Source organism: Natrix helvetica, assembly GCF_964273705.1.
Source record: "Natrix helvetica genome assembly, chromosome: 5".
Lineage (NCBI taxonomy): Eukaryota > Metazoa > Chordata > Lepidosauria > Squamata > Natricidae > Natrix > Natrix helvetica.
The window spans coordinates 139,871,833-139,896,808 of NC_138551.1; the positions used below are offsets into that span (position 1 = coordinate 139,871,833).

At 44.6% G+C, this 24,976-nt stretch overlaps 1 protein-coding gene across 1 annotated transcript; it reads left to right on the forward strand.

The window, feature by feature from the left end:
- Positions 1-12,698: 12,698 nt before the first annotated feature.
- Positions 12,699-24,531, forward strand: LOC309392723 (uncharacterized protein; the record flags this gene model as incomplete). Its single annotated transcript, XM_081954150.1, has 5 exons — positions 12,699-12,933; positions 13,340-13,631; positions 15,436-15,633; positions 16,936-17,136; positions 24,280-24,531. Exons 1-5 carry the CDS (start codon positions 12,716-12,718, stop codon positions 24,529-24,531), a joined length of 1,161 nt encoding a protein of 386 aa, XP_081810276.1. The 5' UTR covers positions 12,699-12,715.
- Between the last annotated feature and the right edge of the window lie 445 nt (positions 24,532-24,976).

Consider the following 24,976-nt stretch of genomic DNA (forward strand, 5'->3'; position numbering starts at 1 on the left):
TCTCGACTTTATTAAGTAGAAAACTCCTTTCTTTGCAATGTGAGATGCCAAAAGCAAAAGGCAGGAACTAAATGAATAATCTTCCCATAGTTGTACTTCCTACATCTGTTTGGATGGAGTCAGAGATTTCATTTTTACCTCAGTGAAGCCCAGAGGCTAAATACCTAATGTTCAGGTCTACCTCCATTTTCTATGGGTGATACGTCCTAAAATATTTTTTTTTTGGCGTTCCTTGTTTTTTCTGCTCAGTCCCTGCCTCAGTCCAAATGTGCGGAAAGTTGTCATCCTGGATTTGTCAAGAGGGCTCGAGAAGGAGAGCCAGTTTGCTGCTACGACTGCGTTCCTTGTCCGGAGGGGACCTTCTCTACTCAGGAAGGTGGGTCACACTGAGGAAAATGGGAGGCCTGGTGGAAATGGATGAAGCTCAACTGTCTTCCTGCTTATTTTCAAAATGCACAAATTCTTATCTAAAGGGAAGGCTGATCAAAAAGATCTTGAAGGAGCAGCTAGATAAGAAGTAAGGCAGATTGTGTAAGCTTTATCATTTCCAGGATAATTCTTCCACGTTTTAGTTTGGATGTGTACTTTCATGGTTTTTTTTCTAGTAACATCTCAGTTCTTTGAAACTTTAGGATTTGTCTTAGGTCTGTTCTAAAGCATTGGTGTCAAACTTACCATGTCACATTGCCATCACGTGAGGTATCACAATGTTTTTCCCATCTTCAGGCTGGTGGCTTCAGCTTCATGCTTGTGTGAGCAAAGCGTGATCAGAGCTGGCGTCTTTCTATAAATATTGGTGCATGTGTGTGGAGTGCTGGCTTTGTTGCTGTAAGCCGGTTGGTTGGCTGTGTTGTTACATCTTGATTAGTTGATGGAGTTGATGGTTGCAGATTGCAGTTGATGTTTCGTAATATCCTGTGTGGCTGAGGTACTAGCTGTGTGCCCATTAGTCTTTTGTGTTGTAACAACCTGAGTAATGGGCTGTGTGATGACATCCTGAGCTCTAGTGTAGTGATATCCTGAGTCCTGTGCTGCAACATCCTGGGTAGTTGGCTGTGTTGTGACATCCTGAGCTTTTGCGTTGTAGCCTCCTGAGTTCTGTGGTGTAATGTCCTGAACAGATGGCTGTGATGTAACATCCCAGAATTTGGTTTGGCTCTGAGTTTGCGGTCTGGCCATATGTTCATGGCGTGTGTCAGTTTGCTCTGTGTGGGGGTCGGGGGGGGATGCAGCAGCTGGTGATGTCGCTGTGGTTTGGCTTCTGGATGGTGGTTGCATTTCGCCTATGGTATGGGTTTGGGTTTGAGTCTGGTGAGGGTGATTGGTGGTGGCGTCCTGTGTTGCTCAGGGTCCGGTGTCGGTTTTTGTGCCTGGGACTTGTTTGTTGGCTAGGGCTAGTTTACAGATGTCTGTTTTTGATTTTTCAGATACGGAAAAATGCACCAGGTGTCCAGATGATAAATATCCAAATGAGGACAGAATCCAATGTATCCCCAAAGTCGTAATATTCCTGTCTTATGAAGAACATCATCCTGGTCTCTTTTGCCCTACTCTTCTTCCTAACCACAGGCCTTGTTTTAATCATCTTCATTAAACACCAAGAAACTCCCCTTGTCAAAGCCAACAACCGGGATCTCTCCTACATCCTTTTGGTCTCCCTCCTGCTTTGCTTCTTGTCTTCTTCTCTCTTCATTGGTCAACCAAGGAAAGCCACCTGCCTTCTCCGACAAACGGTCTTCAGCATCATCTTCTCAGTTGCCATTTCTTCTCTCTTGGCCAAAACCATCACAGTGGTGCTGGCTTTCCTGGCCACAAAACCAGGAAACCGAGTGAAGAGATGGTTGGGGAAGAGCTTGGCCAACTCCATCATCCTTTCTTCTTCTGCTGTCCAAATTATCATCTGCTCCATCTGGCTGGGAGTTTCTCCCCCATTCCCTGACTCTGACCTCCACTCCCAGCCTGGAGAGATCATCCTGCAATGCAATGAAGGGGCCGTTGTCATGTTCTACGTCACCCTCAGCTACATGGGCTTCCTGGCTGCCATCTGCTTCACGGTGGCTTTCCTGGCCAGGAATCTGCCTGGGGCCTTCAACGAAGCCAAGCTGATCACCTTCAGCATGCTGGTCTTCTGCAGCGTCTGGGTGACTTTTGTGCCCACCTACCTGAGCACCAAAGGGAAATACATGGTGGCTGTTCAGGTCTTCTCCATCCTGGCCTCCAGTGCTGGTCTGCTGGGCTGCATCTTCATCCCCAAGTGCTACATTATCCTTCTGAGGCCAGACCTGAACACAAAGGACCATCTCACAGCCAGATGAAATGTGGAAATATGAAGTATAACATCACATTATTTAAGGAAGTGCAAAGATTCCTTTTATTTGAAAGAAGGCATTATTTCCACTTGGATAGATGCAGGAATCAAGAAAATGATATGTGTATGTTTTTAAATAGGAAATGTTTGAATGACTGGTATTCTTGTATCTCCTTATTGATCACCATAAATCTAGCTAAAGAGAAGAACTCTGTGAAAATCATTCAGAGGAATGTAATATTTGGCAACTACCAATGAACCAGACACCTTATGAAAAATAATTGGAGCAATTATTCTTGCTGACAGTGGTTGAAAGTATATATTGTATTTTTTGGGCTATAAGACGCACCTAGATTTAGAGGAGGAAAACAAGAACAACGTTTTTGGCCTCTGTACATTCCATTTTTGCCCTCCCTGACCCCCAGCGTCATCGGTCTCCGGGCAGAGTCTCCCTTGACTTCACCCAGCGCAGGAGAGCTTTCCAAGCAGAGAAGAAGCAGAGAAGAAGCCCCAATTGGTTCTTCAGGCCAAGATCCCCCCTCCCACTTTCCCAGCCTTTCTCTCTCCGCAGAACTGGCTTTCCTCCTTCAGCTGAAGCCCCAAAGGACTCTGCCAGGAGACCGATGACACTCAAGCATGGGAAATTTTCATTGGTGCTGCCCCTCGTTCTGGACCCTCCCATCTCAAAAGTATGAGATAAAGGCTCCCTCCTCCCCAATGCAGAACCGCGGATCCCTCCTCTGGGTCTGGAACAGTGGTGGGTTCCTGCTGGATCGCACCGGATCGCGCGCGCTCCCTTTCAGCGCTCCACCTGGCTTGCACGCTCCCTTTCAGCGCTCCACCTGGCTTGCGCGCTCCCTTTCAGCGCTACACCTGGCTCGCGCGCTCCCTTCCGGCGCTGAAACCGGAAGTACAGTCTTGCCCCGCCCCTGGCGAAGCAACGACGCCTGTCTGCGCTCCACCAGCTCGGCTGGGAACGGAGATGTTTCCTCAGCGGAGCGGAGCGCCTGAAAAGACTTTTCAGGCGCTCCGCTCCGCTGAGGAAACATCTCCGTTCCCAGCCGAGCTGGTGGAGCGCAGACAGGCGTCGTTGCTTCGCCAGGGCCGGGCAAAACTGTACTTCCGGTTTCAGCGCCGGAAGGGAGCGCGAGAGCCAGGTGGAGCGCTGAAAGGGAGCGCGCAAGCCAGGTGGAGCGCTGAAAGGGAGCGCGCACGATCCGGTGCGATCCGGGAGGAACCCACCACTGGTCTGGAAGCATCAGGCCAGACACACAGGCACAGGCGCACGCTTCATTTCACAGATGACATTTCAGCCGAAGGAAGAGTTACTGCACTGGATGACAAGGGGGGGAGGGGAAGCCCCGCAGCCAGCTAGGACCTGGGGATCACAGACACCCCTCCAATCTGAAGGGAAGCTAAATCAGGAAGAGGCGGAGAGGTTCTGCAGGGATCCCTCCTAGCCCAAGCGGTTTCTCCAATTCTCTGTCCCTCAACCCCAAACATGAAGGAACCCCCACCCCTCTTTCGTTGGGCCAGGAGAAAATTTTGCCAGTGTAAAAGTGCAGATGGAGAGTGGAATTGTGATGAGTTTTCCCCCCACAGGGATTTGCATATTTCAGCTGTGGAACAAGAAGTGCTCCTAAAACAAAAGGCTCCTTTTTATTATTATTATATTATCATGGCATAAAATAGAAAATAAAGTTAGTATAGAAGCAGGAAAGGAAAGCAAGAGAGAAGAAAAGGAAGGGAAAGGAGTGGAGTGGAATGGTGTGGCTGAAAAATTAAGTCTCAAGATCCCGTGGATCCCTTTGGCTCAGCAATCCAATTCCACGCTGCTTCCCTCTCTCCGCAAAGCGAAGGGATTGCAGAAAGGCTGCCGAGCCCAGAACGGGGCTTCAGACCACGCAATGCCTTAGAAACACGGGATGTGCAGAGAAATGCAGGCTGCAACCAGTAAATCAACAAACCGAGGAAGCTCCAACAGACCAATGGGAATTCTCCCTTCTGCAGCATCACCGGTTTCCGGGTAGAGTCTCCCTTGACTTCACCCGATGGAGGAGAAAGTTAGGTGCAGCGAGACGGGAGGGAGGGGGAGGGGGAATCTTTTCAGTCTTGGGGGCCCGCAGCTCAAGGGGGTTCATGCCAGCCCTGGAAGGGAGGGTGGATTCCCCCCCCCCAATCCTACATGGAGTGGGGCTGCAGTGGACTTGGGGGTCTCTGAGTGGGCTGGTTGGGGAGTCCTTGGGCGCCTATGCGCGCACGCACCCACGCTCGCACACATACGTACTTCATCATTGGGAGTGCCCCTCCCCCAACCCTGTGGGGCCACTGCCCTCCCCCTCCCTCCTGGGAGCTTCTGCCTTTTATCCCTTCCTGGCAAAGGGGCTGCCGGAGGGCCGCTTGTACCTGCAGTGCTGTGGGGTTTTCTGACCCTCCGTAAATAACAGCTGGGTTTGGGGTTCAAGAATTGCTGTTGTGGATATCAATGGGGGGGGGGGGATAAGAAGAGGGGAAGCGGGAATCCCTGGCTGAGAATCATGAAGAGAGCAAAGGAAGTAGAGGGTCCCACCTGGGGCTGCCATGAACCCCCACCTCCTTGAGCTGCATCACTCCTCCCAAATTCAGAACGGATCCCCCCTCCCAATTTCTCCTCTCTTTGCGATGGACTCCCTCCTCCTTCAGGTGAAGCCACAAAGGACTCTTCCCAGAGACCGATGACGCTCAAGCAGGGAGAATTCCCATTGGTGCTGCTGTTGGTTCTGGTCCTTCCCATCCTCCAAAGTCCTAGATCAAAGCTTCCTCCCCCCAATTCAGAACCGCCGATTCACACGTTTCATTTCAGAGATGAAGGTTTCCGCCATAGGAAGAGGCGCTGCACTGGATGAGAAGAGGGGAGGCGCACTCCATAGCCAGGGACGACTTGGGGATCACAGAAATCCCCCAATCCGGAAAGCCCTCAGCTACACCAGAAAGAGGCGGAGAGGATTTGCAGGGATCTAATACTGACAGATCCTCTCCCCAGCTCAACCCCCCTTCCCGGGGAATCCTCTGCTGGGCTCTCTCGGGAAAAGCTCCGCTTCACTCCATGGAAGAAAAAACGTGATTTCCTTCCTTCAAACACCCCCTTTCTGATTCCCCTCCTCAACCCCGATTGTGTCAGTATCTCCCACGTTCTTTCTGTGGGTCAGGAAGATCCCCCTTTTCCTTGGAAAGCAGCCCTGAATAAAGATCCCAGAATAAAGTTTGGCCATCTCTCTCTCCCCCCCCCCCCCCCCGCGCGTGCCTCCCCCATGCATCCCTTCCCAGGTCCTTCTGGCTGGAGGGGCAGAGGGGAGCCAACGCCTGGCTTTTCCAGAGGTGTCTGTGGATGGAAGCCTCTCTGGGGCTTTCTATGCCCCTTGACAAGCTCCTCTTCAATGTAGGTTTTCTAGCCATGAAAAAGAGCTTTGAGTGTGTTAGTTCAAGGCCAGTTTGACATTCCTTTGAAAGACTCTTTGAATCTTGTGCTGCACAAAAGGTCCATTTATATTGGGAAGGAAAGTTGGGTTCTGCCAGCTAGAATGTTTCTGATTCGGCCATTACTAAGTCAGTTACAGGGTTTTTTTTTAATGTTCCAGATGATAATGAGTCTCTTAGAGCCAGACTGTTTCTGTTTTTACTACTTTTATTCATTTTTCAACACTAGACGGTTGCCTTGCCTGGTTGATGCTCTCAGGACAAACCATATAAAACATATCCCATCCTCAGTCTGATACTCTTCTCTGTAACCTTAACACAGATAATAAGATTTGTACTGTCCATGGGATGAGTCTTCTGTTCAGAAACATAAGCGAGGGCGCCAGGTGCTGAATTACACGCAGACTCCACCGTCTACTTTAAAGAGAGGCATCCCCTCCAAAATAAGACTTAATATTGGCTTTTTTATACATAAAATCATCATTAGGGCACAGAACCGGTTGTTAAATTATTTGAATCCCACCACTGGGCTGCTGTGCCTTGTTCCGACGTTCCCCAGGTGCGCGGGACGGGCAAGGGCTGCCCAACGGCTGTATGTATGGGCAAGGCGAGAGGGGAGCGTGGGGGGCGACTTACTATCCATCCATCCATCCATCTCTGTATATCTGAGACTAGGTTGAGGGTCCATCTCTCTCCGCTAAACAAATCAAGAGAACGTGGCGTTTCTCTTTAATCTCCTTTCCATCAGCCTCAGGATCATCTGCCAGGGGAAGAAGCGCCCCGGACGGGCAGGCTGCCTAACGGGGTCTTGAACACACACGGGACCTTTACGCGGAAGTGGAGAGTGGGTCGGCGCCTCTGGTGGGGGAGAGGGTGGATCGGCCCCTCAGGGCTCCAGAGCAGAGCTCGTTGAAAGCTTCGCAGATTTCTCGCCTTTCCAAGTTACGCTGTGCTTGGATGGGGCGGAAGGGCGCTGGGTCTGCCAGGGGCTGCAGGCCGTTCGGAGAGGCGACGTTGTCGGAGGGTGGGATGCGCCAGTCCCTGATTGAGTCTCTCGATCCCTCGGAGGGAACCTCCGTCCCTTCCAAGACTCCTTCTGGCAAGTCTTCCCCCCCCCCCCAAAGAACAAAGTGGGGCTCTGCATTGGAAACAGGCTTTATTGGACTGTCAGCGCAGCTTTGGAGCGTCCCATGTCAGCTCCTCCAACCCCAAAACCCCTCAGCCTCAGTCCCTCAGTGGGCAGAGAAGAGCAAGAAAGAGGGTGAGGGGTCTGGAGGCTGAACCAGATGGTGGTCGATTAAGGCAGCCCCTCCCCCCAGGGGCTAGTTGGAGAAAGGTTTTTCCCTGCACCAGAGAGGAGGAGGAAGGGGGAGGTTCGTGGGCTGCCTGCCTCCTGCGGGTGGGGCTTGCTGGTTTTTGAGGACCAGTTTCTGGCATGCAGGGGGGGGGGGGGCTGGATTAAGGGACTGGGTGTGTCTGGTGTAACGATTAGAAGGTGTACAGGGGTTGCCCACCAGGGCAGTCCGTCTGGAAGGTCAATGGCCTCTTCCCGTCAGTCCCATCTGGGCCGTGCCATTTATTATGGAATTATAGGAACTGACACGGAATTCCGGGATCAAACAGAAAAGGTTTATTGCGCAAGATTCAGTCGCAACACAAGAAGCAAAGACTGAATCCCGAAGGATTCTAATGCAATCACTATTATACATACTTGTGACATTTCATGATTGGTTACATTTCTGACAGCCCATAGCCCCCCCCCTTCTGTTGCTATGCAGGTCACAGGATTCTTGCATCTATCTACGTTTCCTGCCTAAGTTTCCTGTCTTCAAGTCTGCGGTTACATTTGCTTGGCTAGGTGTGATTTCCTTTTCATTATGCTTCCTCTTACAAGCTCTTATCCTGCTCACTAAAGTTTCCTCTTACAAAACTCTTAACATGCTCCATTATAAAATAAGTCACATATATTAAGATTCCTATTATCCCATATTATTCCATTCCATCTTAAAACGGTATAGGGTTTCATGTCTAGGCAGGGGGTTGGACTAGAAGACCTCCAAGGTCCCTTCCAACTCTGCTATTGTATTATTGTATTATTAACAGATTAACAGAGTTGGAAGAGAAGCAGGGGATGGGATGACATCTTCCAATATTTGACCGACTGTCCCAGAGAAGAGGGGGGTCGATTCATCCTCCGGAGCCCCTGAAGGCAGGAAAAAGGAGCAATGGATGGAAGCTCAGCTAAGAGAGATCCAACCGAGAAGCCAGGAGAAATTTCCTGACAGTGAAAATCTATTAATCAGTGGAAGAATTTGCATCCCGGAAGTTGTGGCTACTCCATTGAGGGAAGTTTTCAAGAAGAGATTGGAGAAGTATTTCTCTGAAATCTCCAGCTTGAGAAACAGGTTGGACTAGAGAACCTCCAAGGTCCCTTCCAACTCTGTTGTTTTGTTATTCTTATTCAGGCCAAAGATGAATTCAGAGACTGCTCAACAGAATTGCTTATTAAAAACAATCTTATACACCTTTGACTATTTACTGGGTGTCAAATACCAATAAGAAATCATTTTATAAAAGTTCTCTTTTAAGGTTGTAGTTCAGCATAAATTTTAATATAGACCACATATTTTCCCATTGTTCCGATATTATGACCAAAATTATAACCAATCCAGTGAATCATGCAACATTTAACATATTCACTGTTAGTGGATTCACCATCTACTTCTTTTTAGCTTCTTATTTTATTCTTCCTTTTCTGATTGGAAATGCATTTGGATTTTGTGAGTTATATCTGGCCAAATCTAAATGGAATAAACAAAAAATGATGATTTTCTCGATTTAGGTACTAATGTTCAACTATTAAAAAGCAATCTTTCAAATAAAAAAAATGTTTGGGTGCAGATAAATAGACAAACAAACTTTGGGTGTGTCCATGAGGCTTCCTGAGTCAAGATAGATTAAAATAAGGACTTTTTAAGTGTCTGTCTGGAAATGGACTCAAATGAATCTCGCTGGACTTTGTCACATTTTGAAATAAACGTCTTAAGTGGAAAAGGAGCAGGAGAGTAGGAAGGCCACAGTTGTGCAGAGACGCATCTCAGGCCAAACCAGTTATTATTGAGGGCAGCAATATAACTTTGCATTGTATTTCTCATTCACGAGGCTGTTTCCAAGGTGACAGAAAACTTCTTGGAAAGAAAAGAGGAAGAAGAAATCCCCAGGGCTTCCAAAATTATAGGGGAAAGGTGTGACACCTGCTACAATTCCTCTGCAGAGCTAAAAGTCAGCTTGTAAATAAGAACTTCCTTCCAAAGACAAAGAACATTCTCCCTCCCTCTGTGTATGTGTGGTTTTTGTTTAACTACACAAAGTTCTGATGACAAGTTTTGACTGAGCCTGATTGTTGGAGAATGGCCACACTATTGCATCAACTGTTTTGTGGCAATTCCCCTGAGCACTAACTTTCAAAGTAAAGTAAATTTATTCTGTTTCCTGAAATAACAGAGAGCTATTTCAGATCTGTGACATGCTCAGGCATTAACTGACCCCTGGGATTTTCTCTTTAACTACTGTGCCAACAATAGGTCAGATTTCATTTTCTTCAGCCACAGGTGCCGTGTATTCCCTCCGGGGCCAATTTCAGAGATGGAGATCTTAAACCTCTCAATGCTAGATGACAGATTTAATTCAATCTCTGCCCCTATCATTATGAGCCACGTGGGGATTATTTCCCTTTCATTTCCCTCCAGAGAAACAGCCAACAAACTTTGAGTACAAAAACTAGTTGGAGAATTATGATAAAAGTTTCTGCTCTGCTCTTTGGACAAATCCTCCAGGGGAGACTCTGGGCAGAGACCCAGGGAGTTGGGGGCAGCTTCTCCTCCCTCTGACTCCGAATGGAAACTTTTCCTGCTGGAGAACTTGGCTTCAGGCAAAAAGTGTCTAAGAGTAATTTCAGACTTTGGACTCCCCTCCCCACTGAAGATCAGGGCTGCCTGGATCCCTTCCCATCAAAGCGTCTCCAGGGCAATCATGAAGGATGAGGCCAAAAGCAGAAACTGCTTCTCCCTTTTTGCAGTTTGTGGAAACCTGCAACCGTCTGAATGCTTGAATCAAAAGATGGCTTCCTATTTCATTGTTTCTTAGCTCCACTTTCCCCTTTGCTCTTATTAAATCAGTAAGAGGCCAATTATGGCTTCTCAATACACTCAGATATGTTTTAGAAAGGGGGAATAGACACACAAAATCTTTCTTCTGAAGAAAGCTTTGTACATATCACCCCAACCCCAATTTAGGTTCCTTGAAACATATTAAATTAAATAGCTTAAATTACATTCCTAAAAAAATAATCCCAGAAGAGTAAAATATTCTGCTTTACCTTTATTATTATGATTAGATTGTGCATATGCTCACACAAAGGAAGCCCACTTTTTGCATTGTGGCCCCATCATGTGCACTGGGCTCAGAAAATGACTCCGTGTTAGGTCGCTTGTTTTAAGAACCTTTAACTCACCTCAGTTCACCCCCTGGCTCAGGGCATCTCAACCTTGGCAATTTCAAGATGGCTGGACTTCAACTCCCAGAATTCCCCAGTCCTTAATCTGTGCTGGCTGTGGAATTCTGGGAGTTGAAGTTCACCCATCTTGAAATTGCCAAGATGGAGAAATACTGCTCTACATAGAAGTCAGCACTACCAAAGAGTGTGTGTGTGTGTGTGTGTGTGCAGGAAACCCATCAATGTTCTTTCTCAATCCCTTTGGATTGAGAAAGAACTACCTCTAGAGAGGGAAGGTTCAGAAATGGGGAATTTTCTTGCATGGAATGAAGTTTAAGGAGCAAAATGGGGGCATAAGCAGAGGTTTGAGGCAGCTGTTTCAACCCCTCTGAACGACCCTCAAAACGTTTAGAGTGCAACGGAAATTGTGTACTGTGCAGTCAACTTTCATTTGCTTCCATGTTTCTTAGGTTTAGCTGTCTGGGGAATTCTGGGAGTTGAAGTCCACCCATCTGAAAGTCTCCAGGGTTGAGAAACACTGGTTGACGCTGATTCAGCCCTGAAACCGGCTTTCCCATCTCTCCTAAACTTTCTTCCCTGATGAAGGAGACTTCGGTTTTTCTACCGATTGTTAAGAGGCTTTTGAGCTTCTCCTTGCAGGGTTTTCCAGCTGAGTTTCTGCCTTGGACCTTCCCACTCTGTTTCACGTGGAGTAAGTAAACACACTGCAAACCATCCCTGTGCAGAAGCCATCTGATTGGAGAGGGAATACTACAAGAAGAACCGGAAATGCATCACGGGAACAATAGAGATGAATATGATACAGGAAACAACTGCTTTTCTGACACCACATTTCATGCAGAGAAAGTAAAGGCAACACAAGCCATCCCTGAGCAGAAGCCATCTTGTTAGAGAGTCATACAAGAAGAACAGGAAATGCATCACAGGAACAATAAAGAAGAATCCTAGAGTGGCAATGCGATATAGGAAACAGGTACAATAGAGATGAATGCTGGAGCTGCCTATAAGGTAGACATAACACCGGTAACACTAGTCTGACCACAAGGGATCAAAGTAAAACAGGAACAGAGAGACTCCCAATTAAGTCTTCAAAGCACTTGGATGGTTTTTGGTGTGGAAAAGCATCAGAATTGGGAATGTCAAAGAGGTCCCACCCCCAAGTGCCTCCACACCACCAGAGAAAGGGAGACCAGGTGCCCCCCAAACCATCTTCTAGGTGGGCATGGCAAGAAATAAAGTTGCTCCATCCATAATGATGTGGGCACCTCTACAAGCTTACCTGCAAACCTCCCAACCCAAGATTCAGTTAATAAATGAAGAGACTTCAAAATATAAAGGATCTCAGTGTCTTACATGAACACGGAATGACAACACGGAAAGCATTAAGGGGAAAAAAAATAAACATTTCTATCCACTCTATAACTTTCTCCCCAATGATACAGTCCAGAGGCTTTCAGCTACCAGCTTCTTAGTCGGCTCTCATCCAGAAATTGACATTGCTAGAAAAGATAGGAAATGAAATTTCACAAGGCACAAACAGTGTTAAAATCAGCCCCAATTTAGGATTCATATACGGAGTTCTGATACATAAAAAAAATCACCAACAGGGCCTCCTCTTAACATTAGGGAGGGTTCATGAGTGTTGATTGCTTCCTTGGCATTAGAAGAGAGGCAGCACTAAAGCTATGGGACATGGAGTGGCACCCAACTCTGGGCTCTGGGAGACCTTCCCCAGCAGTCTCTGAAGACAAGAGGCCATGTTGAAGGACAGCAGAAGTCAATCTCTTTGTTATTGATTTTTTCTTCCTGCATCGTCATTTTCTGGACGTGTCCTGACAGGAAGGGTCACAATCCTCAGAATAACGGTGATCAAAGAGGTGTATCCAGTAGTGGGATTCAGCCAGTTCACACCACTTCAGGAGAACCAGTTGTTAACTTTCTGAACAGTTTGGTGAACTGGTTGTTGGAAGAAATCATTAGGGCAGAGAACCAGTTGTTAAATTATTTGAATCCCACCACTGGGTGTATCTGTGATTTTTCTCCCACATGTTTTTCTCCAGCCTCTCCTCTGCACATGGATCCCAGAAGAAGTTCAGGTTCCCAAGAGGAAAAGTTGCTTCTCATTGTAATTATGGCCCTCTGGGCCTTTGAGATTTTTATGCCTTTGATGTAAATGTCATATTGAAGCAACATGGAAGGGATTTTGCATCAGAAAAGGATAAAATCCTTAGGTCAAGCTCTGTGGGAAGAGGTTTTAGGAGAGGCAAGGTCTGTGCTCTTGAATGCACCTTTCTCTTCTTTCCAGGTGAAGCTCTGATTGTCTCTGTCTGAATCAGAAAAGACACTGGCATTTCCACCTTCTGAGAATGGTCTAAATTCTTCCAACTCTTGTTCGTGGTTAGAAGCGGTCAGGGGATTGATTCAGCCCATGAATTATGGGCGTCTTGCTCCTGCTTCTGATGCTGCTCATGTCTCATCCAGTCTCTGGGAAGCTGAGAATGAAGTGTGCGATCAATTTGGATCACCAGGATGGACAGAATACATGGACCTATTACAAGCCAGGAGACCATATCGTTAGTATGATCATAACTGAAAGAATAATATCAGATACAACATTGGTTTTCAACAGTGCTCCTTCTATTCAGTCTGATTTGTAAGTCATTCAGGGTGATGGAGTTGCATCCCTTCCATTTGCAGTTCTAACTCTCCCCTTCTTTTCTTTTTATTTCACTTACTTTCATAGTGCAGGGCCTGTCTAATTGCCTGAATGATTTGATTTCCATGACTTCCCTCTTTTGCCTGATTTTGTGGAAGAGACTCAGATCCAAAGTTGGGGCTGAAAAAAAAGCTGAAATAATTTCTGATGATTTTCCTTTTCCAGTTCAATCTTGAGTTCATCACTTGAATTCCGACTTTTGTTTAAAGTAGTGATAGAAACAGTTGTAATTGCATCAGCCCAGCCCATTTCAATACTTTTATAATTGATCAGAAAGAGGTTTGCATTTTTTAAAAAATATATTTTGTTGCTCTTGATGATAATGATGGACATTTCTTTACAGTAAGCTTTCTTACGGAGTTTCAAAAACCTTACACTTCATTTTCAACATTCAAGAAATCCACAAGAATCCCCAACTCCTGCACAACCTCACACTGGGCTACAACATCCATGACAACAATCTGAACACTTTACGCACTTCAGATGTCCTGCTAGACATGCTTTCCACTGGAGAAGCCAACATCCCCAACTACTGCTGTGGAAGGAAGGAGAACCTTCTGGCTCTTCATGATGGAGCTAAAAGGGAAATCTCCATCCAGGCGTCAACATTAGCAGCCCTTTACAAAGTCGCACAGGTTTGTCTGTGGTTTTCTCTAACTGGTAAAGTGAAGGGTGGAGGGTAGGGGATAAGCAATAGGTCCAATATCTTCTCTACAGAATTCAGGAGGTGTTTTTCTCCATATTAGCAAGCATCTTAACTATTTTTATTCTATTAATGTTCAAATTCATCATAAAAGGCCTGATGAGCAATAATGTTCCAGGAGAAGATTTTCTACCAGTTATTCCACTATTCAAAAAAATATCCCTTGTTGTAGGACCCTCTATTGGCCATTACAGTTAGTCTATCAGATATTGTGGCTAAAATATAAGCCACATTTCTCTTAAGTAAATTTGAGAGTGGGTAGAAGAAGAAGACAGGGCAGAAGAACAAACATATTTTAGGGAGAGTTATATAAATTTGTATAATCAATTAATAATCTAATATTGACAAAAATTGTCTTGAAATAATTACAAAATATGTCAGTCAGATAAACCACTTTTTCTGGCTTTATTTATATTAGTGCAGCATCTGGCACAGTAAATGGAGAAATGTTATGGAGGAAACTGATTGCCCTCAATATGGAGCTCAGCCTGTTGGCCCTGATTCAAGTCCTTTCTCCAAGCCCTTGTTTGAGAGGGAGGTTTGGGCTCAATGGAGCGAAGAGAAGAAGGTTGGATACTTACCAAGGGGAAAGCAAAAGGTGCATATCTGAACCTTTGTTATTCAGTCTAAATATGAATGACTCACCTGCACTAATGAAGGATCCTGGAGTCTTCATGTCTAATGTACTAAATGCATATTGGAATGGCCTGACTTACACTGATAATATGATATTACTATTATATGTTGGATTGTGTAGGCTGTTAAGGAGTCTTTGATCATATTGTCATTGGATCATTAATAAATCAAAGTCCAAAGTTTTGGTCTTGGAAAAGGACATAATGGTGAGCCAATAAAGCAAATTAACACCTTTCCTTACCTGGGGAGGTTTTCTCTGAGACTGAATCTTGGGTCCCTCATCATCAAAGGAGCTCATTTAGAGGAAGGACATGAATGAATCTAGTGCTTAAAGTGAAACCTCTCAGCTCTCCAGCTTCTTTAGCCCCAACTATTAAAGTACATAAGGCCAAAGTTCCCCCATATTCTTATACTGAGCTGATATTTGGGGCTTCAAACAGAATCACTAGTAGAACAAACCTATCACTGCATCTGAGGAGTGCCTTGGGGGTAGATAAAAGGACTTCAGCTGCTGCCCTTAGAGCCGATTTGGGAATTTACATTACTTCTTCTTTGCTTAAAATCAGACTATATTGGTATTGGTTTAAAATTAAAGCTATGGAAAATGACAGTCCCCCCAAATTGTATCTATCAGAACAGACACATCTCAATTAAAGACCAATCTTGGATGGTACAACTGACAATTCTATTGGGAGCTGCAGTTTCTCTAAGTTGGAGAAAAGGGTAAAAAAATGGTTCCACAAAGAATCTGCATTATTGAAGCAGAGAAAGATGTAGCAATCTTCAAAAATATCATACAGCATGGCCCTTTATTGGAATAAAACACTTCATTTGAGATTTGCACATGTAAGTCTAAGCGTGATAACATGTAGGGATGATACAGCAATATGATTTGCATTTTTATGGGATTTTTTTGCTTAATTTTTTCTTATATTTCATTTTTATACACAGTCTTGTTAATATTCTGTTAATATTTTAAACGATGGCAAAACAAACTATTCTAATATGTTCATCAGAACAAAGTTGGATTAATTTAAAGCTAATATTTTGGGCTTGATCTGATCCTCATATAACGCAACATTCCTGAATGTTTTTTTCAGACCAGAGATAACTTTGCTTCAAAGGCTCTGAGTGATAAAAGTCAATTCCCCTTTTTCCAGCACATGTTCCCCAAAGAAGGGTTTCAGTACTCAGCAATTGTCCAGCTGCTCCGCCATTTCAAATGGACCCTGATTGGCCTCTTTGCTTCAGACACAGAAAAGGGAGAGAATTTCATGAGGATTTTTACTCCTATGCTTGTCAGGAATGGAATTTGTGTGGTTCTATCACAACGATTCTCAAAGACTGGACATGCAGCATCACTCAGGGATTCCCTCTCTAAGTGGAGACAAGTCAACATTTTTGTTCACTTCATAGAAATTGTTTCCCCTTTGGACAGAATCCTTCCTTTCCATTTAACACTTATGCATTTGCCAGGACCCATTGAGGGGAAAGTCTGGATCCTCACAAGTCTTATAGTGTATCCAATAGAAAAGCACAGACTTCTCAAATACATACATAGTATTTGGAAGTTTGGTATTGTTTGGAAAGAAAGACCAAACAATGATGCTTTTGAACCCCATTTCTTTGTGGAAGATTCGCTTGAAGACCATTATTTTCATTGTTCCCTTTCAAAGCATATATTTTCTGTCAAAGGCCGGAGAAGATGCACCCAGAAAGCCCCACTGGAGACCCAGGAGAAAAGGGACAGGAGACGGGTCCCAAATCTCTACTATTATTACACTCTCACAAAGACTCTGGCCCATGTCTTGAATGCTGCCTATTCCTCCAGATCGAGGAGGAGAAGGAAGGAGGGAGAAAAGATCTTGGGGTCTCCAAAGCTGCAGCCGTGGCAGGTATGGGGGTCCCGATATGGATCCATTAACCTGAGATCCTTTGGAGAAGGAGTCCAGTGGAGAAGGAGAGGAACCACCTCAACCTACTTATGCTACTAAAGTTGGACAGATTTGACCAAACTAATTGCTATGGGGAAAATGCTCCAGAGTAGACACCATGACAGATAAATTTTCATATTCAACATAGCTCATTTTAAAAGGCATTTTATTCAATGCATTTTTAAATAAATCCCTGTATATGTGTGGTTTTGTGATCAACATCATGTAACGTTACCCTTATAAATTTGGAGGAAACCCTGAGACCATCTAGCCCAACCCCTTCTCTTTGCAGGAATCCCAGTTAAAGCTTCTCTGACTGATGGCTGCTCAGTCTTTGCCTTAAGACAGACATGTCAAACTCAAGGTCCATGACCCACATTGGGCCCACAATGTGGTTAGATCTGGCCCATGCAGCCATCCTAGAGACAGTGAGGGGCCAGCCCCCCTGCCTCCTGCCCTGCTCCCATGTGCATGCAGCTGACATGTGATGAGCGCCGTCTTGCCCTGCATCCAGCATCGGGTGGCTGCCACGCTGCCATGCTCCCCGCAGAGTGTAGAGCCCCAGCAGCTGTGCGCTGCCTGCCACCAGTGCCTCCGCCACCTCCATGGCTCATTCACCGGCCCAGCCTCACCCACTGGCCCTACAGGCACTTTCCTTTCACTTAGATGCCATTCAGTCAGGACTGGTGTGGGGACCTCCAGGAAGCCACCATGAGCAACCTGGCCAAGGAGAGCAAGCACTGCAGCCACAGCTGTGAGGAAGAGCTCAGGAGCTTGTGGGCTGGGCTCCACTGCCCTCCACTGCCTGGGGCTCTGGACAGCTTATGGCACCATCTGGAGGGTCCTCTGAGTGGCCTGACAGGGACGGTGAGCTCCTTTGTTGGACAAGGCTTTGGCGCTTGCCCTGGTTTCACCTTTCTCCACTAGAGACCTCTGGATTCCCCCTCGAAGCCTTGCCTGTGTGCCCCCCCCCCCCGGAAGCGGAGGAAGACACTGCTGCGTGTGGAAGCCTGGAGGAGAAATTTTGCAGGAAGCCGTTTCCTCCGAGTCCAACTTCTGCCTTGAATGGGGATGGCCACAGTGTCAAAGTGCGTGAAGGGGAGACTGAACTTCTCTGCTTGACTGGCTCAGCTCGAAGAGGGCTCCTCCTTTCAGGATATTTTTCCTCTCATTCGGCCAGAATCTCCTCTCTTGTCACTGAGTTCATGTTACCAGGACTGACTCTCTGGAATAACCCTGAGAAGATTCTAAGCTTTTGTCTGAGCATCTTTCAGTTAGACTGAATCCTCCCTTCTCCCACTGGGAGATTTTGTAAGTTGGAGAACCTGCTCCCAGATTTCTTTCTTTCCACTTCCGTAGAGCAAGATGGCTCTCCTCCTCCTTGTCTTTCTTTGAGGCCAAGAGCAGCTCCTTTGAGCTCTTCCTCAGCTTCCTTGCCTGACCCAGGTTTTGTGCAGGGTCTTCTCCAAGTGTGGGGCCTCCAAGGGGACCTGGGACTTGAGTTGGGCTCTCTCCAAACCAGCATGCTGGCTTCCTGGGAGTCCGATGGATGCATTTGCCTTCTTTCTTGCTGACTCACATTCAGTTTGCAATCATCTAATATTTTGATATTGTTTTCATAAACAACCTTATTAAGTTTTGTATCCCTCATCTGTCTTCCACTGCTTTATTATATGAGATCCTATAGTTTATCAGGTCATAAAAATCAGACATTTTCCCACTTCTTTTTTACTAATGCACGCCTTTAAATTAGGAAATCAGAAATAATTCCTTAGAAATTTAATACTGTTTAAAATATGTCAAATTAGCTTCTTCTGAGAACTGTTATAAACACTGCATCAAATTTTGAATTACAGAGATTTATCAATTCTTCTGTACTGACAGCACAGAAAAATGGATCACCCAGGACAAGTTATTATTCATATCTACCCAGTATTATGAGAAATATTAAAAACATTAAAAGTTATTTGAGTACAATTTTTATGACAGTTTTTATCCACTTAATCATACTATTGACCTCTCATTTAACTAAGTTTCTAGTCACATTACAAAAAAATTTATTAGTACTTTACTGAAATCAAGTTATACTACAAGCATTGCTATAATCTGTGAGATTTACAGGTTCAGATATACAAACCTTTATTAAAGTAGCATTACAATAAAGTTGAATTAGTTCATCTCATGATGTTTTCTGTCTGGTCTACCAGGGAGAAGATTAGCCTGACAACTTTTTTGCTTTCTGTTAATCAACTTGCTGTTTCCAATGAATGTATGAATAATCTCATTTTATCTGTTATTCATTTTATTTAACACCTGCTCTAGTAGATTTACTATAATTGAGTGTGTCAATTATATTTTCCCAATATATATCTTCTCAGTGTATAATTGACAAATCTTGCTGAATATTCTTTCTTTGCTTATGAAGATAATGTTCTCCTAACTAAGCATATTAGAAAATTGTAGAAGAAATATTCAAATCTGTGACAAGAAACAGTTTTTTGCATTTCAAATTCTTGGATGTTTCAATACTAGTTTCACCCCTTTCTGGACAAGAATATGTTTTGCAATCTTTCCCACTTAAAACTCTACTTGGACCAAAATGGAGAAATAGCAGCAGATCTGGCCTTCTGGGGCTCCATGGTTCTCCCCAAGGAAGATGTCAGGAAAGAGATTCTGGCATCTTTTGAAAGACAGATACTTATTATCAGACAAGATACTCTTACACAGTTTAGGCTGCTCAACAAGGTGGGTGAAATTATGGTGTCTTTGTTTTCCAAAGCCTGAGGTCTCATTTCAAGTGAGCTCAGCCTTGTCCCCAAGGTGGTTGACCTTCAGGTTGAACTGAATGTGGGGAGTAGAAACCTGATGGTTTTCTTAGACTGCTTGGGAGGTTTTCATGCTATTCCATTTTGTAGCATCTACAATCTAGTATCTTCATCAGAAATCCAGAAGGGCTGGGGAGTGTGTAGCTACTTGCATTGGTTTTGTTTGCTTCTTGTACACAAATAGCAAAGAAGAAGGCAATTCAGTTGACCAGTGACTGAGTTTAGGTTTGGAGGGGTAAAATTAAATCATGATTGGATGGTGGTCCTTTGGGTTCCACTGGGAAGAAGCTTCATCTTGTTCTGCTTGGGGAAAGTGTTCATAGTCTGGGAAGTTCTTCCACAGACCAGATCTAGTCAGAGTTATCCATGCCTCCCTTTCACACACACACACACCCTGGGATGGAGCGACTGACCTTCTTCTCCTAGGAAGGACCTCCAAGACTCTCTGTTCGCATGAAATCACCATGACTGTCATGATGTTCCCAAGGACAGATGATCCCTGACCCAGACAACTGAAGCACTGAAACAAGACTTTGATCCAAAGGAAAGCCATTCCTCATCTATGAAGTTACAAGGGAGAAATTGAAAGGAAACGCTAGATTTGGCCTTTGTCTTGTAAGAGGGTCCTTTTTGAGGGACATGTTCTCAGGATCTCACACTCATCTCAACTCACTCCAGTTCTAGAAACTAGGCAGTTAGTTTTAGTTTGACTTCTCCAGTGTGGCAGACACCAAAATTGAACAATAAATATGCAAATCAACAAAGAATATCTCCTTTAAAATAGTCAGTCCTAATTTCTAAGAAATATTTCCTTTGTATTTTAAATTTGAGAGAGTTTTGGACTGCTTTCAAAGGAGAGAAGCTTTGCAATGCTTTACATACTCTAGAAGAAAACTTTCCAGATCCTACTGGTCAGAAGTTTCTTTCTTCATCACAGGCCATGATGAGGAAGTCCTGGCTTTCACTTACTGCTTAAATCTTTCCTCAATTCCATCCACTCAGATTTTATTAAATAGAAACTTCCTTTATTGCAATGTAATATGCCAGAAACAAAAGGGAGGAATTAAATGAAGAATCTGCAGTAATTGCATCTCCTAAAATTATTTTGAATCACTTAGAGATTTCAAATTTATCTAAGTGAATCCTAGAGACTACTTGGGTAATGTCTATGTTTACCTCCATTTTCCATGGATGGAGAGTCCTAACACATTTTATTTGCCATTCCTTGTTTTTCTGCTCAGTCCCTGCCTCAGTCCAGATGTGTGGAAAGTTGTCATCCTGGATTTGTCAAGAGGGCTCGAGAAGGAGAGCCAGTTTGCTGTTATGACTGCATTCCTTGTCCGGAGGGGACCTTCTCCACTCAGGAAGGTGGGTGAGACTGGAGGAAAGGAAGTGGAACAGATTCATTACATACATCAAATAATAAAGTTTCCTATGATGGTTCTGAACATCACACAGGAAATTATTTGGGCCCCAATTCTTTTCGTTGTCATGATCAGTCCAGACCTTGAAAGGCATATCCCCCCCTTCCAGGAATTGTCTCCAAGTGAAGCAGGGACCACCTGATCACCAATGCCTCTTTCTGCCAAATGGCCCACTTCCTTTAAGTAGCGGTGAGTTTTTTGGAGATGTAAGCGCACAGCAAGAGGTGTCCTTCTTTATTCTTTTGCAGTAGCACTGCAGCTATTGCTACATCACTGGCATCTATCTGGATTATGAATGGTCGCTCTGGGTCGGGGTGTTGCAGGTCTTGGGCAAAGAGCCATTTTAATTTCTCAGAGGCTTTTTGACAGTCCACTGTCCACTTTAGCGGTTGGTTTGCTTTTGGCTTTGTTGGGGAAGGCCCCGTTTTTAATACCTCAGTCAATGGGAGGGCAATTTCTGCGAAAGCCGGAATGAACTGCCTGTAGAAATTGGCAAATCCAAGAAAGCTTTGTAGTTGTCTGCAAGTACTTGGAGGTTTCCAGTCTAACACAGCTTTCCCTTTTCCTGAATCCATTTCTATCCCCTCATTGGAGATGCGGTAACCCAGGTAATCTAGTGCGGTTTTGTGGAATTCACACTTCAACAACTTTGCATAGAGCTTGGCAGCTAGAAATTTCTCCAGGATTTGTGGTACCAGCTTCACATGTTCTGCCAGAGTTTCAGAGAAAATCAAGATGTCATCAAGATAAATGAGTACTCCATGGTACAGGTGCTCATGTAGCACCTCATTTAAGTACTGAATGAAGACTGTGGATGCTCCTTGTAGCCCAAATGGCATAACTTTGTATTGAAAGCTGCCAAGGTGGCAGTTAAAAGCAGTCTTCCACTCATCTCCCTCTCTGATTTGTATGCAGTAATATGCATCTCTCAAATCCAGCTTGTCCAGCCATGGAAGCCCCAAGATAATTAATTCCAGCATCTTTGGAGCCACAATGAATCTGAGGAGCTCATAGTGATGGCCTATTTGTAACTTTACTAGTTTGGTCATTAGCGTGGCTGGGGTCCCCCCAATTAGCGTTCCATCTACCTGCTCAAACCAAATGCAATGGGCTAGAGGTCTTGTGCGTATGCCCAGTTGCTTTACAATCGACATGTTGATTAAGCATTGGGTGCAGCCTGTGTCCACGACTGCTTCAATTTCCCCTTCCACCCCGCCTTTCATGTAGGGGACAAAGTTTTCATATCTACCAAATACATAAGATTAAGAATGAGATTCCACTTCCGGTTTCTGTGGACGACGGACATATTGTCCGCCACTCGCTGTCCTGGTGGGCCCCCCTGATTCAGGGGGGGCACAGGGTGCCTTGTAGGAGCGTCCTGCTGAGGGGGCGGTGTGCTGGAGCCCTCTGGAGTGGCAGCGGTCGCAGGGGGCTGCCAGCTTTGCCTTAGGCACCGGGAGGCTTTTGGGGGGTGCGCTTGCCATGCGCGCCTTCGTCCTGAGGAGATCAGAAGAAAACGCTCCATGTGAAGGCAACAGCAGAAATGCGATGAGGGAAGAATTCCCCCGGGGTCTTTTTCTTACTTCTTTGAACAACTAAGTAAATAAGGATTAGCAGCTTTCTTAAGACTCTTTGATCTTGGCAAAGTGTTAAGATTGGAGAGGGGGGTTTTCTTCCCCCCCTCTCGGAAAAGCGGCTTTATACAATCTCTCTCGGAGGAGAGAGAGAAAATTGGGAAAAAACCCTTTGATATTCACTTCTTTTAAGCTATGGGGTAATGACTCTTTTGAACAATTGCGAAAGAAAGAAAGTGAACTGACTTAATAAACTATGAATGGAAACTCTTTGAATGATTGTTCTCCGATCCCCTGAGAGGGGAGCCAAAATGGCGCTCCCCCTTCGTCTTTGCTGCCGTTACAAATGAACTGTTGTCTTTGAAAAACATTCTGGGTTGGAATTATAAAACCCTGGTGAATCCTAGAGGAATCTCTTTCTACAATCTCCCTTGGATTGGGGAAAATTGATTACAACTAGAGGGGAGCTGTTTTGAAGACTGATATCCCACACTGGATTTTGCCTGCCTGTAGACTTCGCCTGACAGCACGCTCCTATAGACGCCATCCTTTCTGCCTAGACTTATAAACTTTCTCTGAACTTCACAATGCCTGCCAAAAAGGCTCCCATTCCTAAACCAGCCTTGGCTCCATCTTCTTCAGTCTCAAGTCCTGTTCCACAACAATCACAATTGTCTTCTTTTTTACAACCAAAAGCCTCTGAGGGGGAACAACAGTCTCAAGAAATGTTTCATCAAATGTTCCAGACACTCTTAAAGGGACAGGACGAAATAAAAAAGCAGTTGGCGGACTTAAGGGAAGAACTCAGAGAGAATAAACAACAGACTTCACAAAATAGCCAGAAAATAAACACCCTGGAGGAGGGTGCTGTGGGGGTGAGAGAAGAGATGAAGGTTTTACAAAAAAAAAAAAAAAATGCTGGGGTTGAGAATTATATGGAAAAAATGGAATTTGAAAGGATGTCTTTTTTTCTTAGATTTCAAAACATACCTGAAATGGAGGGTGAAGACCTAAGAGAGATTATGATAACAATGCTAGCAGATTATATCAAAAGAGATAGGCAACAGCTAGGGTGGGATATGGATTTTATATATAGAATCAACTCAGCGTACGCTAGAACACACGATGTTCCAAGGGAAGTCCATGTTAAATTTTTTAGAAAGACTACAAGAGATGAGATTCTAGGAGTTCAAAGGGGGGAACCTTTAAGATATAAGGACAAAGAAATAACCATTCTGAAACAGATACCAAAAAGAATAAGAGATAAGAGGAAGAAATTCTTCTTTCTAACTAAAAAACTGTATGAAAAAAAACATCTGGTTCAGGTAGCTAATTCCAGAAGGCTTGTTGATTTTCTGGGAGGGGGGCAGAGTGAGAATTAATACAGTAATGGAGGCAGAAGCCTTCATGGAAAAACACAAGAACCTCCTAGATGAAACAAGAGATAGTGCACAGGACATGAGGGGGGGAGGAGCCATGGCTCAGCCAGCAGACAGGGGAGAAGAGACAGCAATGAGACTTAGGTCACAGAAATGATTTAAAAACACACTGCAATTGTTAAAACAATGAAATGGTCAGAAGTGATATAAAGTATGGTTAAAGATATTATAGAATTTGAAGTAAACCTAAACTGCTAATATGTATGTAATAATGATATTTTGAAAATAAGAGAGAGATGTAAGACTCCGGGGAAATACCACCTTTCATATGATGTAGCTGTCAAAATTTTTCTCCACATTTATGTACCGTATTTATTCGAGTATAGCGCGCAATATTTTGTACCAAAAAAAGAAATCAAAGTTTGGGTGCGCGTTATAAATGAGGGCTGGGGTGGGGTGGCAGTGGCGGCCGGTCCATTGAGGGCGCAGGCAAATTGTAAATTTGCACTGCACCTTTTCCGGGCTGCAGCCGCTCACTGTACGCGAGGGTGAAGAAAAAAAAAAGTCCCCTCGTCGCGTACAGTGGGCGGCCCGAACTGGGGGTGAGAATTCTTATTATCCGCTGTATGGTCGCCGCTTCATTTCCTCGCCTCGTTCACACGTTACGGCAAGCATTGCGTTTGTACAATTCAGTGTTTTGCGTACCGTAATTCAGTGTTCTTCATATTTTAATTGATATACTGGTACGCGTTAGATGGCAACTCAGGGTATCAAGAGAAAACGTTCTGCATATGACGCTTCATTCAAGCTCAAAGTTGTTGATCATGCTGAAATTCACGGAAATCGAGCAGCTAGCCGAGAATTCACTGTACCAGAGACGAATGTTAGAGAATGGAGAAAACAGAAAGTCGTCCTGAAAGATATGAATAAAACAAAAAAAGCACAACGAGGGAGACAAGCCATGTACCCAGACATGGAGAAGGAACTTTATGAATGGATCATTGACCAAAGAAGTAGTGGGTACATCGTCACATCACTCCACATTAGACTTCAAGCCTAAAAGTTTTGCAAAGATTCAAACTTCAAAGCCTCTAATGGATGGACACAAAAGTTTATGAAAAGGCATGGACTTGCAATACGCCAGAGAACAAAGATAGCACAGAAGCTGCCTAATGATTTAGAAGAGAAGATCCTGGGTTAAAACATCATGGGAAGACATACCAAAAGAAATGATCATCAAGAGTTTTTTGAAGACAGGCATCAGCAATAAAATGGACGGCACAGAAGACGACCTGCTGTGGAATTCAGACTCAGAAGAAAGCGAAGAAACTGGAGAAACAGATGTTCCTGCCAACTGGGACACTGATGAAAAATTAACTCGAGAAGAATGGGAACAACTCTTTAGTGTATCTGATGATGAATCTGACTTTGAAGCATTTTAAATAAATATTGTTACTGGTAATTTTATTTCGGTATTGTGTTTATACCAGTTTACGCTGTCAATA